The 18,023-nt window shown below is 49.5% G+C and overlaps 1 protein-coding gene across 3 annotated transcripts; it reads left to right on the top strand.

The window, feature by feature from the left end:
* Window positions 1-1,763: 1,763 nt before the first annotated feature.
* tjp3 (tight junction protein 3) lies at window positions 1,764-17,709 on the top strand. 3 transcript variants are annotated; one of them, XM_062450208.1, is made up of 30 exons: window positions 1,764-1,921; window positions 7,065-7,121; window positions 7,480-7,604; window positions 8,026-8,128; window positions 8,498-8,783; window positions 8,943-9,046; window positions 9,250-9,439; window positions 9,624-9,699; window positions 9,803-9,903; window positions 10,051-10,138; window positions 10,317-10,538; window positions 10,694-10,797; window positions 10,995-11,079; window positions 11,862-11,953; window positions 12,110-12,209; window positions 12,322-12,410; window positions 12,533-12,593; window positions 12,714-12,775; window positions 12,865-12,928; window positions 13,071-13,227; window positions 13,396-13,504; window positions 13,620-13,839; window positions 14,231-14,430; window positions 14,544-14,639; window positions 14,753-14,832; window positions 15,353-15,563; window positions 15,780-15,880; window positions 16,212-16,739; window positions 16,890-16,933; window positions 17,060-17,709. In XM_062450208.1, exons 2-30 carry the CDS (start codon window positions 7,074-7,076, stop codon window positions 17,166-17,168), a joined length of 3,855 nt encoding a protein of 1,284 aa, XP_062306192.1. In that variant the 5' UTR covers window positions 1,764-1,921; window positions 7,065-7,073; the 3' UTR covers window positions 17,169-17,709. The 3 variants fall into 3 exon arrangements, with proteins under 3 accessions (XP_062306192.1, XP_062306191.1, XP_062306190.1); XM_062450207.1 differs by lacking the exon at window positions 1,764-1,921 and adding an exon at window positions 4,713-4,949; XM_062450206.1 differs by lacking the exon at window positions 1,764-1,921 and adding an exon at window positions 6,819-6,878.
* The last annotated feature ends 314 nt before the right edge of the window (window positions 17,710-18,023 follow it).

Here is an 18,023-nt window from a genome sequence, read left to right as displayed (position 1 = left end):
GTCTTGTGCATCTGACCCTAATGTCAATTCTCAGGAAGAACCCTTAAAGATATGTGTTTGGTGTAGCGAGCTTTTAGAAACACAACCGTTATCCCCATGACGACAGCGGTGAAACTAACCAATACACGTTTGAGTGCTGTTTTGTTTCCTCGTTCTGTGCTGCGCCTGGGCTGTATTTGTTTGTTCTTTTGAGACTTAATGTGATGAGTTTGTGTGGCGTTGTCGTGGAAACGTCAGTGGTTTTGAGTGTCGTTCATGCCTTCTTAGGGCAAAGTTCAAAGGTCGTCTCTGCAGGAACTATATTATGCCCCAACCCCCACCCCAACTAGTGCTGGTCAGACATTTAACCTGGGTGAATTCTGACAGATTTGCACCAGAACATTTTGTGACTACTTCAGCTGAACTCCAGAGTGGAAATGCAGCACAAGTAGCCATCAAACCTCTATGCGCCCAGCTCTCATCTATAGACCCCTGGAGAGGACTCACCCTCTCAGTCTGTCTCCATCTGTCCCTATAGCCCTAGAATGGCCATCTTTCTCCACCTCTCTCTTCTATCTCTCTCCAACTCTCCCTCTATCTCTCTCTATCCTTCTCTCTCTGATTGTCCAGAATAGGTTTGGCACATTCCACTGAATCTGAACGGTCACACAGCCTCCCCCCCGTCCCCCCGTCCCCTGTGAGGTAACAGTGCTGCTGTGTGGGGAACAGCTCACACAGGAGGTGGTGGTGTCAGCCTATGCAAAATTCCCCCGGGGAAGATTTCAAATTTTCTTTTTTTTCTTTTTTTTTTTTTTCTTTTTTGAGAAATCTGTCAACTGTCAAATAGTCAGTTTTATATATATATATATATATATATATGTATATCCATTTTTTTTGCTTTATTCTAGTTTTGCACTAAGAATGGCATAATCAAGTTACTGTTGTCTGTTTGTTTTGATTGAGAGTTCTAAGCTTGTGTTTCCGATCTTAACTATCGTCATCGTTCCTTCATCTTCTGCATATATATATTACAGTTATCACATTCAAAATAATTTATTGCTAACAAAAACAACACAAAAAACATGCTACTGATTGTATGTATTTTTAAACAAAGGCTATTTTTTCTGTAAAGACTGTGTTGAGCACTTTTATTCTGGGTTGTGCTTTTGTTTTTCTATATATTTATAATTTAGATCGAAATGTATATATTGTAAAAAATTGTGCCTTTCGACTAATTCTTTAAAAAGGTTTTCTACTCATAACAAAAGGAAGGATTATACCGTAATGCAATCTTAACTTTGTAAACAAACAAACAAATAAATAAAAACTTGAAGATTGCCGAAACTATTACTGCGTGCAAATTAATTTTCTCCCGTGTTCCACGTGCAGCATCTGGGTTGTTGGTAGAGGGCCAGGGCCAAAGGTTGATGTGAGATTATGTGATGTTTATTTTACGGGGTTGTTCAGATATAACCTGCTACAACTGTAAAAAATATTCTGATCAATTAAATGGCTTTTATGATCCTGAGGATATTTCAGAAGGCTTTAACGCCACCACGTATAGGCCTACTTAATATGGTGTTGGATTTCACCGGATATATCATTCAGAACAGGATGGGTTAGGCGTCTGTCATGGCGTGTGTGCGTTCATGAGGTGTTTACATTGCACAGTGTTGTGAAAGCGTTACAGTTACAGAGAGAGCGACGGGCAATGTCCTGCCTGACTTCCGGAATTAGACGCTCCCTGCGTGATGACGTTGTGAAACTCACCTGTACGCTCTGCCACAACACACCTCTTTTCTTCGTATTTCGGACTGATTTTGTAGGTATTGTGTTAGTTGACCGTCTATGTATCACCGATAACGGAAGTGTCACTTGAGCGAAGTGTTCTGATTTGTAGCCTACAACAAAGTTACAGCGGGTTGTAAAGACGTTTTAACAGGTAAGTTTGACTACGAAAAAAATTCTAAGACTTTTATTATATCACTTTTTTTGTCTTTGAATGTGAGATTTTAACATGCAAGTGATGAGTAGACGTTTACTCTCAGTGCTTGAGAGAATCAATTTCCTAGGGTGTATTTATAAAAAAAAAAGAAGTGGATATGCAATAACACAGCCTTGGTTTATAATTGAAACATGTCGACATGTTCATGCGCTCATCCACACGAGATCTTGTCTGGGGTTCATTTGTTATCGAATATTGATTTTGGTGTTCCATTAGGAATGGAAGTGATCGACTATCGTCGTTAAAAGTGATTTGCGGCTTGTCACGTGGGTAGACAAGGCAAAACAGGCAGATCAAGACAGCTTTCAGTAGGTCACACAGTCGGCATTATGATAACTGAGTAAAAGGAGATACCAATCGTCTGTGTATGGCTTTACAAATCTGATTACGTTTGTAAGTGGGACAGCCAAATTTAAGAGTCGACCATGGCAAGGAGGCAGGCAGTTGAATCCTCCTTTCCACAGCCTCACTCTACTGGTTCCGCCACACCGCAGGTTTCTACCTGTCTTCACAACAGTTTCGACTCACCGCATTCCCAAACGACTGCGTCTTTGCGCTTACTTACCTCCTCACCTGTACACAGGTCACCTAACTTTCACAAAGGCCATGATCGTGGTGTTGGTGACATTGGCGGGACTTGAGTGTAAAAGTGTGTATTACAAATGTCTGCGGTCTTATAGTGTTGAGATGCTGTTTTCTTGGTTGGTTTCAGGCTGGAACTGTTGAAGAGGTTGAAACAGGGGTCTTAAACTTGTTGTGAAGTGGTTAAATCAACTGTAAACTTGTTGGCTACATCCTGCATCGCCCAAGGGCCTAAAACACAAGCTAGTGTGTCCACCAGTGGCGTGCTAAGAATGCTGTGTATTGGCATCAGTCTTTAAACTTGTTTATTTAAGTCAGTTCGAAATGACAAGGTGTTAAACTTGTTTTAGTGTTGCGCTGAAATTCTCTCTGTCGTGTGGGCCTCAGTTTATGACTGATCATAATCCTTAGCTTTGCATAACTCTCACCTACTGCTAGAGCCAGCCCCTAAAGAAGCAGTAGTTTGTTGACGTGGCATTAAGCTAAATAAATTACACTGTGTTATTCAGTTTTACTCTATGTTTATTCAAGAGGGAACATGACACATTCTGTGCACCCGTGGCAGTTTGCAGCATTCACCTGAGTGTGACTGATAGTTCACTTGACACGGGGTCACACCCTAAATAACCCACAAAGGCACAAGCTCTCAATATGTTTGTCGATTACATTCCCTCCCTGGCCTCTCTGACAAGTCTACTTCAGTCTAGGAGTCCCTCAGTATGACCTATTAATGATTCAGCAGTAGCCTGTCCAAAGGTCAGTTCCATTCAGCTCAACACTAGCAGCGATCATATGAACTCCTGTTCCTATCCGGATCATCCAGGCCTTTTCTCACAGTTCAAATTTCACAGTCGCGTTCGGATGATCGAAAGCACTGTAGACAAACGTTACCTAACGTGCTGCAATGCGCGTTTTTTTGTGTGACCGTACCATGTCTGTGTTCAGTGCCACAGATAAAGCAGGCCCTCAAAGTATCTTAGAAAGAGATACTATTCTATCTCTACTAGTGCTATTATCCAGTTAGAGAGCTTCCAGCCCTGTCTGAACCCTCTATCTAGGCCTTCTCAGGATGTCAACACACCCCATCAATTATTAACAGCCCAATGTTCTCATTCCACACCGTAACCATGGCGCCAGGCATAACTTACCCAGCTTGTAACCTGCGGCTCTGTGGGGAAAAGCTGCCTAGCTGACCGTGCAGTCAGGCTCACTGACCTGGGACAGCATGGGAATACTACAGCTTAGAGTTACGCCTCAGGATCAGTTGGACGCGCAGCTTGGATGGATGGATTAGACTGGAGTTTTAGTTCAGGGGGAACTGGGATGGATGGCTGGAGGGTACTGTCTGCTGTGTGAAAGACTAGAGATGCTGGTATCATCGCTGAGATAAAAAAAAGACGTACAGTAGCACCTATACTGCTTTGTGCTGAATACAGCCGTGCGTGTGTGTGTGTGGACGTGTGTGTACGGTTCAGCTCCCAGCTCATCATTAGAAGTTGTAGCGCAGCAAAGCAAACTGTTTCATCATGAATGTGACGCAACGAAACAAACTTATGAGGCATTTCGGGTCTGTGCCCCCCCCTCCACCCTCCGTTGTCACGGTGAGTATGGCAGTGTGGGAGACACAAGATTCTTCAAGTTTGTGTCACTTGTCCTTAACATTCTAGTCTATTCGAGTGCCTGGGGCATGAAGTATCAATAACAAATGCTTGAATTGTTGCTAGTGATACTGATGTTGACGTGTGTGTGTGTGTGTGTGTGTGTGTGTGTGTGTGTGTGTGACTACCGAAATACTTTTAGAGCCCCTGCACTTCTGATCCTTGATTTTCTGCTGTATTTTCCACATGCACCATTTGTATGTTGCTTTGGATAAGAACGTCTGCTAAGTCAGTCAAATGTGACTGTACACTTCAGCGATCAGTGTTTATCTACCTGAACTCACAACATTTGAGTTTCAAATGTTTTAAGGTGTTTTCGGCTTTTCCTACTTGGGGGAATGGGGGGGATTCACACTGATGGGTTTGGCTCCACCTTAAATCCGTGGCAACAAAGGGGCAATAGAGAGTACTGTGAGAGTGGGAGGGGCCTGTGGGAGGAGCCTTCTATTGATCCAGGTGAGGTTTTTGGCTCTTTCCTCCCTCAAACAAAGGCACCGTTAGCTTTTAATAACCTGGATCACCTTTCAGCCGGTCAGCCAAGCCGGGGTCGTCTTCAGAGGTGGAATTGTTTGATGAGCTAAGGAAAACGAAAAAACAAACAATTTTTGTGTGTTTGTGTTGATAACTCGGATTACGAGGTTTGTTTTGTAAGTGGAGGAGGCCACAGGTGTTTAGTCCTCTGCCTGCATCACTGGGGAATGGAAGTGAGGTTCAAGGAAGAAGTGGTGAGTAGATGAGAGAGAATCAGACCTTTGCATCAGGCGTGCGCTGTGTGGACCTGAGGAGTTTCCCTTGTGAGGTTGAACATTACAGAGTAGGAGGTTAATATCCTGTTGTGATCAATACGCCTCTCTCTTAACTTTCAACTCACTGCTTATCCGTTGGTATGGTTACTGAATCCCACATAAGGGGATTATTCAACAGAAGTGACATCACAATCAGGACTGCGGTTGGTATGAAAGAGCCTAATTTGGCTCATGGAGTCAGAGGCACTTGAAGGCCTATGCAAAGTCAGTAGCACATCGGCAAACCTGGTGCTGCCCATGGCGACCTTCCTACTTCAAACTGTTTACTTACTGCTACAGTGACTCAGTTTCCTTCAGTAATAAGTCGTTCTTAGGATGTTGTGCAACATGAAACTCCCAGCGTAGATGTTTTCTAGATTACAATATCAACTTGGCACTGCTGAGTTTCACTACAGAAGCCCTGGTAAACAGGTGAAAAGGCCAGAGTGAACTCAGAAAGCGTGTGTTTTCTGTTCTGCTGTTCTGATCCTGTTCTGATTCTGTTCCTGTTTCCAGGAACAGTGTTCCTGGATTCTGTCTTGACATCATCCCCGCCATTTGCATGTTTTGTCAGACAACGCATTTACTCTGCGGTTGGGGCAGAGGTGGTTTGAGGTGTAGATGTGCTGCATGTTAACGTGTGTGTGTGTGTGTGTGTGACGTAGCCTAGGCCTCATGCCAAAGAGTCCTATTGCGATTGTGTGATTATGTAATCCCACACATAGTATATTTTGGCATGTAGTCAGTCTAAATGTATTTTAGACAAGTAATGCGCTTGTTCTTGACAAGGGGTACCTGTAGCTAATCCTGGGGAGGGGACATTCCTAGCTAGAGTAAAGTGATGTTTGGTGATCCTGTGTTCAACCTCAATCCAGAACTCCTTCCTGTTCCCAACAATGCTGCTAAAGATCTGTCTGCATCTCAGAGTTGGATGTTTACCTTAGCCTGACTTTTATTTATCTACAAATATGTATGACTGTGTAGTCTTTTGGTGAGTTTTTCACGTCGTGTTTAGTTAAGCTAATCATTACCATGGTCAAACAAGTGACTCCCGGCAGGACCAACATGTTAATGTGCATCTGTAATGATGTCGTTTGGTGTGGTGAGCTGTGGGTTTTCCCGGAATGGAAATCACTAACTGACTGTTGTAAACCTAGTTTTGTCACTCGTCAATATTGCTGTTCTCTGCTGCAGATTAGCTGACTGGAGACGTTTTTGAACACATTTCTTGGGTCCAACTAGATGGAATCACAAGCGTACGTGGCCTGTCTGATTTTACAATAAAATGGAATTTGGAATATGTCAGTTAGCTGAAAGAAAGTATGCGGGTTATTCAGGACGTATAAAACTCCAGATGCCAGTGTTGCTGGCGTCTGACACTAGGCTAGCGTCCTCGGTCATGACCCATGGGTCTGTTCAGTTGGACGAGACATGCAAAGTTGGGCAGCCAGCTAGAAATGTACAATATAGACCAGACAGGCGTCTCTATTGTGTTTAAAGCAGCGAGTGGTGTCTGTTCTGTACAGTACATTGTTTTCCAGTCTCACAACATGTCACATGACCCCCCTGGAGCTGAGGACAGAGTTGACAGGTGCTCGCTACCCAGAATGCACCAGTTCCATCAGTGTCAAGCTCGGGGGAATCCGCGCTTCTCGGTGTGTTCCATTTCTACGCGCGCTTCCTCGTTCGGCCATTTCCTCTTGGTGTCGTGTGACAAGGGTGGTGATTGGCTGCCAGCTGGCCCCTCCCCCATACCTGTCAGACAGGAACGGGACAGGTGAGAACACGCTGGGGCTTAGACACACTCCCAGACGCTCCTCTCCCCCGCGCACACTCACACCAGCAGCCGAGGAAGTGCCTGGCACAACCGTAAGGCCCTGTGACGTGGTTCTGCTGTGATGGTGGTGTTGGTTGCTACTGCTGCTGTTGTGTGTTGTTGTTGAACTGAAGCCGTGGTGATGTCGACACGGTTGCTGATGAAGTAAGGAATAGGCGATATCGGTAGCTGTCGTTGTGTTCTAAGGGCTGTCCTCTCTCCCCCCTTCTCCTCCTCAGAAACCAGAGATGGAGGAGTTAACGATATGGGAGCAACACACGATAACGCTGAACAGAGTAAGTACGGTTCTTCTAATCAGACCAGTTTCAATAGTCTGGTTTCCGTCCCGTGACGGCATCGTGCATCGATGGTGTTTAGCAGCGGTCTTAGTTAGAGCAGCCTGGTCCAGGAATTCAGCCAGCTGACACGCCCTACTGTTTTCTGTAAGAGCAGGTCAGGTGACACAGTTCAGTCCTAAAGGAATGTGTGCACCCTCCCTCTCTCTCTTATCTCTTCTATCTCTCTGTCTCTCTCTCTCTTCATGTTACTCTCTTGCTCTCTTTGTTATTTCTCTCTCCATTTTCATTTAATTTGAACCATCTTTTCTCTCTCTCCCCACCCCCCCTCCCCCTTCTCTCCTTCTCCTGGTGTTAGGACTCCAAGTTTGGTTTTGGCTTCGCCATCTCGGGGGGTCGAGACAAGCCGAACCCAGACACGGGAGACACAGCCGTGGTGGTGTCGGATGTGCTCCCGAACGGCCCGGCCATGGGGCGGCTGTTGTGAGTCTCCCAGCACACACACACTCCCAGCACACACACACTCCCAGCACACACACACTCCCAGCACACACACACAGCACACACACACTCCCAGCACACACACACAGCACGCACACACTCCCAGCACACACACACTCCCAGCACACACACACAGCACACACACACTCCCAGCACACACACACTCACAGCAGCCACTCGTCTCATGGACAGACCCTCTTATGCTGACACATGCACGCACGCAAACACACACACAGACAGACACACGCACACACAGACACGCACACAAACACACACAGAAACACCTTCACATCTTCATACACAAACAGACTCAAGGATTCTGAGACGTGTGTGTGTTTGCTCGATGGTTCTCACTTTCATGTTTGTCTCCTCCTCCCCCCCGCCCCCCCCCATGCTCTTTCAGCACCAAGGACCAGATCGTCATGGTGAACGGGATCTCCATGGATAACGTCTATTCCACCTTCACCATCCAGAACCTCAAGTCCTCTGGCAAGACGGCCAACGTGGTGAGCACCTCACGCGTTCATCTCCACGGCGAAGGGAGACTCGCATTAACTGGATAGGTGGAATCAACATCATATCACTTGTATCCAGGCAGTGAACAGTAACATTATTATTTGTCTCTCTTTCTCTCTCCCTTTCTCTCTCTCTGTCTCTGTCTCTCTTTCTATGTGTCTCTGTCTCTGTCTCTCTCTCTGTCTCTCTCTGTCTCTCTCTCTCTGTCTCTCTCTCTCTGTCTCTCTCTCTCTGTCTCTCTCTCTCTGTCTCTCTCTCTCTGTCTCTCTCTGTCTCTCTGTCTCTCTGTCTCTCTGTCTCTCTCTCTCTGTCTCTCTCTGTCTCTCTCTGTCTCTCTCTCTCTGTCTCTCTCTCTCCAGACGATTAAGCGTCCCAGGAAGATCCAGATTCCGGCCACCAGCAGACCGACCCGGGCCGTGTCCCACTCCAACCTCCTGGACCAGGACCCTCCCCGCAGGGCCCGCCGCTACTCCGATGGCAGCGACCAGGCCCACAACGCCGACCGTTACCGCGTCAACGCCCGCAGTTCCACCCCGGACCGCAACGGCCACGCCCTGGTGTCGTCCGGGTACAAGAGGCTGCCGAACCAGAACGCCCCGGATAAGCCAATCAAAACCACCCTACTGAAGAAGAAGCTGACTGATGGTAGGCTGATGAGAGCCTGGGGGGGGGGGGGGGGGGGGGGGCGGGGTCTGTTGACGCAACCATAACCGGGTGGGGTTCGTGTTATGTCATTAATGTCACACTGAAAGCAGTCCTTTTAAGGCTCAGTAAATCTCTGACCTCGCGTTGCCGCGGTTACAGAGTACGGCTTGAAGCTGGGCAGTCAGATCTTCATCAAACACATGACGGAGACCGGCCTGGCGGCCAAGGAGGGCACTCTCCAGGAGGGAGACCTCATCCTCAAGGTGAGACCAGCAGCTTCTCAGGACGGTCTCTCCTCCTGTGGTGTCACTTCTGTTTTAGCTCATGTCCAGATGCCACGACGGGGGGTAACACTCCTGAACTAATATCAGTTTAATATCAGTTCTTAACGCTGACCGACCCTTGAACGTGAACACGGTGTGGACAATAAAGCTTTGCTCTGTTCGAATGGCCCCTCGTGGTGCAGATCAACGGGATGACGACAGAGAACCTGTCTCTGCTGGAGACCAAGCACCTGGTGGAGAAGTCCAGAGGGAAGCTCACCATGACGGTTCTCCGAGACGACCGCAAGTTCCTGGTCAGCATCCCCGAGGTGGTGGACAGCGCCCCCAACAGCGAGGAGGACCGACAAGCAGACGACAGCTCTGAACTGGAGGGTGAGAGAGAGAGACAGTGAGGGAGGGAGGGAGGGAGGGAGGGAGGGAGGGAGGGAGGGAGGGAGGGAGGGAGGGAGGGGAGTGAGTGAGTGAGTGAGTGAGTGAGTGAGTGTGATGTGAATGTAAAGGTAGAAATATGAAATTATCCAGCTGATTGATTATTTATATCCCCCCTCCCCCCCAGACATTTCTGACCTGGACACTGACCTCCCCCCTCCCAGAGCATCCCGCCCTGCTACCAGAGAGAGACGCACACGCAGGTGACCTTTCACCTCTCATCTATGAGGCCATCCTCTTGTATCATGACTAGACCTGCCACAGTGACACAAGTCAAACTCTCTCTCGTCTCCCCTCGTCTCGTAGAACCCGGGCGGAACCTCCTGCTTCGGCGAAGTCCCGGGACTCGTCCCCTGTCCGCTCCACTCTGACCCGGCCCGTCGCTAAGGCCTTCCCGCCTCGCAGAGGTCAGAACCACAGGAACACTCCCAGCAAAGCGGCACATCCCTCATGGAAACATGATCAGCTCCGCCCGGCGGCACAGCCCAGCATGGGCCAGCCTGGCAGCTGACCTCTGACCTCACGTGAACCCTGTGTTGTCGTTCCTCCTCCAGCCCCGTCTGAGTCGGACTCTGACCGCAGCGCCTCCCCTCCCCCCTCCAGGACGCCCAGGGACGGCCCCGACAGCAGGGACCAGTACAGGTGAGTCCCACCTGCGAACACACACACACACCTGGGGAGCACACACACACACCTGGGGATCTTCAACAACCCCTCCAATTCAAGCACAAACAGGAAGTTCTGGTGACTATTACGAACTTGAAAGCAGTTTGATGTTTGACACGTAGTGGTAAATGTGTGTGTGTGTGTGTGTGTGCAGGACCCTCTCAGGAGTCTCCACCCTCCCCAACCCCCGAGCGGCGCCCGTCCCCCAGAGTTGGAGCGCCCCTCGGGCCCCGTCCACCGTCTCCATGGCTTCCCAGGGCACGCGCACGTCCTCGCGGCCCAAGAAGGTGGTTTCCGAGTCGGACTCGGACCGCAGCGCGTCCCCCCCAGCCCCCCGCAAGGAGAGCCCCCGCTCCAACGACTACTCCCGATACAAGTATGCACCAGGCGGGGCGGAGACACGGAGGAGGAGACCACATTCTCCACCTTTCACCCGTCGCACCACCCATCCTCTTCTCATCCATTCGCTCAACCCTTCCATCAGGTTCTTACCTCTCTCTTTCTCCCCACCCTCTCCCCCTCCCCCTCCAGAGTTCTTCCTGACCTGCCTCCCCCCGGGGGGATGGCCTCCCCCATCGTGGTCCGCCAGGAGCCCCCTCGCAGGGTGTCCTCCCCCGTCAGAGTACCACCTCCAGGTCAGTCCCCCCCAGCTGCAACACCAGCGTACCCCACCTCCAGCCCCCTCCACTCGCCCTGACCCACCTGCAACACCAGCATACCCTACCTAGACACTCTTATCCAGTTGAACACCATGTACTATGAACACCAACTCATAACTCTCTCTTTCTTCAACTCTCTCCCTCCCCCTTCTTTTTACTTCCTCTGGTTCCAGACTCCGAGTCGGAGTCAGATGGTAGCTCCGGGCCACCCCGGAGACAGGGCCCCCCCCATAGCCAGGACTCCAGGGACAGATACAGGTACAGATGAGGGCCGCCCACCCCCCTACACCTACCATCCTAGTACCCCCCTCCCCCCTCCCCGAGCCCCAGGCAGAGCTCCAGGACTGGGGCACTGAACGCCCACTGCCTCCCTTCGCTAACCTTATTGTCCACTTTGTGTTTGTGAATGGTTTTGATTTTGGACGTTTTAAACACAGTTGTTGTTTTTTTTTTGTTGTTTTTTGGAGGGGGATGATCAGCTACATTTGTGTGTCGTGTTTCTGTTCCTTTGTGTACCCATAATGCATGTTGTATTCCTGTTTTGTGGTCTTGTTAATAAATAAAAGCAATTTATTCAGAGAATCTCCTTCTAGTGAATATGTGGCTTACGTTGGTCCACTTATGATGGCTGAAATGTCCAAGGTCAGAAGAAGGAATCTGGGTCACAGATTTCAAAAACATCCCACAAATCACCCATGACATGATCACATAATATTGGCAGTTTATTCCTTTTATTAGATAACATCAAATTCATGTTTAGCTGGAACAAACGGTATGTAGCTTGTCACATGCACAACCAGTGAAATAATGGAGGCTTAATGTTGAACCACGCCTTCTTATTGATTAACTGTAATCAGTCTTTTGGTTCTGTTGCAATGAGAGAGAAGGAGAGAGGGAGAGCTGGCCCTGAGAAACTGAGGTGAATATTTCAGTCTCTTGTCCTCTCAAGATAATCACATTGGCCAGCGGTCTCCCTCTCCACGCGTAACTGAGCTGTGCTATCTTCCTCCTCCCTCACTCCCGTCCTCCCTCTCTTCCAGAGTCCTCCCAGACATAGCCCAGCAGCCCCGGGTGGAGCCTCCGCGCTGGAGAGCGCCCAGCGTCTCCAACAGCATCCCGCCACAGGCCAACGGTGTGTGTGTACCTGTGTGCGTGTACCTGTGTGTGTGTGTGTGTGTTTAGCCCTGTGGTTTTTGTTGTTTCATTGTAGCGAGTCAAGGACCGCCACACCAGGAAGTTTTGACGGCATGTGATTGTTGACTGTGTGTGTGTGTGTGTGTCTCGACAGCACGCTCGGAGTCAGAGTCGGAGGCGAGCTATGCTTCCGTGCCCCGTAGAGCCTCCACAGACAGTGCCGGCTCTGCGGGGTCCCGCAACAACAAATACACGTAAGAAGGGGGTGACAAATCCTTTCAGCAAAAAAAAAAAAAAAAAAAGTTTTCTTCAATTTAGTAATTTAATGAGATCAAATTACAAACTGTTTCCAATCGTCTCACACAGAGTCCTCCCAGACATGAAGTCATCTTCTGTAGCAGTGAAACAGGAGCCTTCTCGTCGAGGCCTGACCCCCAGTAGACCCCTCCCTGAAGGTCAGTATTACCCCTCAGTGACCCCATGTTCCCCCCAGCCCCCCTTCCCCTAGTCCTGGGCTGCCAGGGTGATGATGTCACACTAATAGGTCAATGCTGACACATTTCTGTGTCGTCGTTAGATTCCTCCGACTCTGAGCGCGCTCCCTCACCCCCTGGAAGATCTGGTAGCAGCAACCGCAGGTAAACCACACACACACCTCAAATAGACCATCAGTTACCAGCCATTGACAACACACTGTTGTACACAGACCACCAGAACCAAACCCTGTAAAACTCTCTTTCCTCTCTCTGTTTGAACAGTTTTCCACGAGCCAAGGGTATGGTTTTTGGAGTGTCAGTGAAGAGCAACCCTCCACCCTACAGTAAGCCTCTTCTCTGCTCAATACGAGCTTCACTACCTGAAAACAAACTCCAGCACCGGGAAAAGATAAACGTCCTTCTTCTCTTTCAGCTCAGACAGAGGAGGAGCCTCTGTACTCCCTGCCCCCTGACTCCTACCCCACGCCCAACCTGGGGTAAGCATTCCCTCACTCTAACACACGGACCAGCAGAGATCATCCCAAACGCTTCGTATCTGACCTCGCCACCACCACGAAGGAAGCCAGTCAGGCTCTGTCGGTGCATGCTCATCACCGCCTTGCCCACCTCCCTCCCCAGATACAGCTCTGACCTCAACACGGTGTCCTTCGTGAAGGAGGGCAGCGTGGGCCTCAGGCTGGTGGGGGGCAACGACGTGGGCATCTTTGTGGGGGGGGTCCAGCCCAACAGCCCCGCCCAGGAGCAGGGCATGAAGGAGGGGGATCAGATCATGCAGGTAAACTCGCAGTTTGTGGCTGTAAACTCCTTGTTAGGGTACTGATACCCTGTAACACTTTCAGGTGATTTCTATGTCAAAGTCCGATGTTTGTGATTTTTGGACGTCCCAAGTATTTGTTGACGTAATAATCTTGGAGTGTGTGTTTATACGCTGTCCTGTGTGTAGGTGAACGGGGTGGACTTCAGTCATTTCACCAGAGAGGAGGCGGCCATGTTCCTGCTCAACGCCAAGCGAGGAGAGCGCGTGGACATCCGCACTCAGAACAAGATGGACCGTAAGCTCCTCTAAGACCCATAGCAACGCTGTGACACTGTACAGCGTCATAGCAACGACGTGACCGGCAACACCATTGAAACTAAGGGAGTTCCTGCTCTGTTGTCCTTATTCAGTCTACAAGAAGATCCTCAAGTCCAACCTGGGCGACTCCTTCTACATCCGGACCCACTACGACTACGAGCCAGAGGACGCCAGGAGCATGAGCTTCACTCGTGGGGAGGTCTTCAGGGTGGTGGACACCATGCACAGGGGCAAGCTGGGGAAATGGCTGGCCATCCGCATGGGCAACGACTTGCATGAGCTGGACAAGGGCACCATCCCCAACCAGGGCAGGTCAGAACCCTCACATCATCCCACTCTTCCCTGCCTGTCTCTCACTCTCTCTGTCTTGCTGTCTCTGTCTCTCTCTCTATCTCTCTCTCCCCCTCCCTCTCTGTCTCTCTCTCTATCTCTCTTTCTCTCTCTCTGTCACTTTCTCTGTCTCTCTCTCTCTCCCCCTCCCTCTCTGTCTCTCTCCCTCCCTCTGTCTCTGTCTCTCTTCCTCCCTCTCTCTCTCTCTCTCTCTCTCTCTCTCTGTCTCTCTTCCTCCCTCTGTCTCTCTCTCTGTCTCTCTTCCTCCCTCTTTCTCTCTCTCTCTGTCTCTCTCCCTCCCTCTCTCTGGCTCTCTGTCTGTTGTCTCCATACTTGCAGCTCTGACCTGGTTTTCCCTCCTGGGCTGTGTCAGGGCGGAGACTCTGGCCAGTCTGGAGCAGGCTAACCGTGCCAGCGGCACAGAGAAGCAGGTGGCTGGACCCAGAGCGGAATTCTGGAAGCTACGGGGGCTCAGAGGGGGCAAAAAGAATGTGCGCCGGACTCGAGACGACCTCCTCCAGCTGACCATCCAGGGGAAGTTCCCGGCCTACGAGAGAGTGCTCCTCAGAGAAGGTCCTAGAATGTTTGATTTGTATTTGGTTTTTTTCTCCCCCATACTGTTCCATTTATTTCTAAAAATCTTGTAAACAAAAAGCAGTTTGTAACAGCTTCAAATCATTTTACAGCCAATTTCAAACGGCCCATTGTCATCCTGGGTCCCTTGAACGACGTTGCCATGGAGAAGCTGGCGAGCGACATGCCTGATAACTTTGAGGTGGCAGGTATGTCATTTCCTGTCATACATGGTGTCCTCACAGAGCAGTATTTGCATTTTTAGATCTTAGTGAAACTAAAAGCTCCCTCTCTTTCTCGCTGCCCTCGCTCGTCCGGACAGACATGGTCCCTCGAGGTGGAGGAGGAGAAGGAGGCTCCACTGTCATCAAACTGGACACCGTCAGAAGGATCGCAGAGAAGGTGAACAAAACTGATACGTATAGGGAGTCAGGTGGCTGAGCGGTTAGGGAAGCGGGCTAGTAATCAGAAGGTTGCCAGTTCGATTCCCGGCCGTGCCAAATGACGTTGTGTCCTTGGGCAAGGCACTTCACCCTACTTGCCTCGGGGGGAATGTCCCTGTACTTACTGTAAGTCGCTCTGGATAAGAGCGTCTGCTAAATGACTAAATGTAAATGTAATGTAAATGTTTAGGAATAGTTTAGTTTTTTTGACGTGTGGGATGGTGGGTCGTTTCGGTTCAGGGAGTGTGTTGGGTTTATGTGTATTTATAAAAAAGAAAAAATCCAGATACGTTTGGTCAGTATGCATTTCAATTTCAATTCTTTCAATAACAATTTAGTTTTTTCTTATTGGCTGGATCAAAAGCAAAGGTCAGACGACTGTAAAGGGAACTATATCAGACATTGATTCGTCATGTCTCAACTGCCAAAGCAACTTCCTCTTTCTTGACGTTCGTCTGTCTATGTTTCCCTTCCCTCAGGACAAGCACCCCCTGCTGGACATCACGCCCACTGCAGTGGAGAGGCTGAACTACATCCAGTACCACCCCATGGTGCTCTTCCTGGACCCCCACAACCGCAAGGACGTCAAGGCCATGAGGCAGAAGCTCTGCCCCAAGTCCAACAAGAGCTCCAGACGCCTGTACGCCCAGGCTCTGAAAATGAGGAAGCACTGCAGCCATCTCTTCGCAGGTAGGAGGAACACCTTCACACGAGGCACGGCCTGACAGCTCTCTCCAAGGACATGTCACTACTTCAGAGGAGGAGGAGAGAATCTAGGGCTGTAAACAACTTATTTATCACTCCGTATTTGTTTTTTTTAACCAGTTATGTCCCTCTCAAAAGTAACCGTTTATTGATTATCAACTTGTTCTTCTTACGGTGGTCCGTCATGTGTCGTCCCTCCAGCCCGCATCGACCTCCAGCCCAGCTCCGACGTGTGGTATGATGCTCTGAAGGACAAGATCCGCCATCAGCAGGCCAAGCCAGTCTGGGTCTCAGAGGTCACGGTAAGAGTCAGCCCCGCCCTCACAGCTCTGGCTCCGACGTGCTTCACTACAGTCTCCCTAGAAAGGATATCACAACATAATACAGAGATACGAGTTTTCAGACATTCATCTGAACGTCCAGATCTACGGATCGTTAAGTGCAAGCTGTCAGTTTTGAACTGTGTTCATAACACATCGAGAATGAGTGGTTGTGGGTGTTTGGAAACGTCATTTATTTGTTCTACCTCCCACATTCTACACAAACAATTTACCTCATGCAGCGACTGTAGTCATGACGACTATGCATGGCTGCTTAACTGCAAGCTAAAGACTGTTCCTGTTTGTGTCCCAGCTGGAGGCCGGCGGTGATGGTGAAGATCTGGAGGGGCTGGACAACACCCAGTCTGACTACCTGAGTGCAGCCAGCGACCTGGAGGACACGGACGGAGAGGCCTTCACGGACGGAGAGGCCTTCACGGACAACGAGGACCTGCAGGAGCCCTACGCCAGCCACCAGAAGCCCCGCGCGTCCAGGTCGGCGGGCGCTGCGCTGGCCCGCTCCTCGGAGCCCGCGTCCGGGCACCGCAGCCCCGACGAGGAGCCCGAGAGGGAGATCCCTCCCCTCATGGAGGTGCCGGAGCCCAGGTCGCACCACTACGAGCAGGACAGCCCCCCTCCCGATGACGCGGACGAGACGTACCCCGCCTCCCATCGCAGCTTCTCCGACTCAGACTTCAGCGCCATGGACCCGCCCCCCTCTGAAGGACCGCCGGATTTCCGGGCCCCGGACCCCTCGGCCCTGAGCTCTGTTCCGGAGCCGCCCCGAGCCAAGAGCCCCACGACCGTCACCCTGTCGGCCATCGAGGATAAACTACAGCAGGTACTGCAGAGGCAGGACAGGGGCTGTGCACACTCTTTTCTAATAATGTTTACCTGTTTAAAATCTGTCATTTTTGTGTTTTTGAGGCGTGTTTTGAGACGGTGGATTGGTATTGCATCACACTGTTCTCATAATCTCCTCCTCTTTCAGGCCCGCGCTGCTGAACCACAAGAGAGGAAATCTCCATTAATTGTGTAAGTACATCCGCCATGCTAGCGTCCACAGTGAATGACAAGACTTTCTGTAAGGTGCCGAAGTTGACTAGAGGGACCAGTAAGAGGGATCAGAGAAATGAATGCAATCCTCCTCTCCTCTGATAGGCTCGCCCACCACCAGGCTGTCCAATACCGGCGCACACAGATCCAGGGAAGCGATAGCTCCGACAACGAAGCGGACGATATCGAATGGGGTCCTGCCACGGAACTCTGAACGCTGGGTTCCAGATCTAGAACTTTCCCTACATGATACTGGCCCAGAACCAGAATTCCACAGCGGGACACTGTTCCGGAACCAGAACTTGATCTAGTTTTCCATTGAGTAATCTGGATTGCTCACCTGATGGCTCTCACCTCCTCCTCCTCTCTCTTTCGGAGACTCCTTGAGATGTGTTGGTTGAGATGGATATCTCGGCTGCCTGGAAGATTCCCACCGATTTTAGATTTTGAATTAAGGTGACGCCTCCCCTGGTTTTTTTTAAGGGTTTAGTATTTATACAGATTCTCGTAAAGCAAATATTTTATATTTTCTTATGTCTTTTTAATAAACAGTTTTCTGCGGTTTTACTTACGCAATGCCGCTATTTTTAATCTTCTTGACAACCTCTGAACTTTAGGTTTAAAGGGGAAAATGAAATGAAAGTTTGTGAGAGAGTGGCTGAGTCCAGGCCTGCTGGTCAATGTGGCTCTATTGAATCATCATCATCAGTTTGTATAGATGTGACTGCGGCTTTAATAAAGGATTGAGTTACAGACTTGCAGTTGTCAGTCATCCTTAATACATTTTCCACCCACAATTCCTTTCGTACTTTCAATCACTTGATTATAAACATGACAGTGTCTGGATTATAAATTAAGAAATGCATAATCTTGGATGCATTGATAAGGGGCATTTTAATTTGATATTAAAATGTGAATTATCCCCAGCACACATCCTAAATGTGTAAAATTAGGACACATTTTCTGTCTTTAAACGAAAAAACGAAAAATTACACGGTTGACCCAACATGTTGTTCATGCGCAATTTGACGCACGCACATTGATCGACTCACGACTAGCTTGAACCTGC

The sequence above is a fragment of the Osmerus eperlanus genome, chromosome 24 (assembly GCF_963692335.1).
Source record: "Osmerus eperlanus chromosome 24, fOsmEpe2.1, whole genome shotgun sequence".
Lineage (NCBI taxonomy): Eukaryota > Metazoa > Chordata > Actinopteri > Osmeriformes > Osmeridae > Osmerus > Osmerus eperlanus.
Note: the sequence above shows the minus strand (reverse complement) of the source record. Positions and strands in the feature narration are given on the sequence as shown.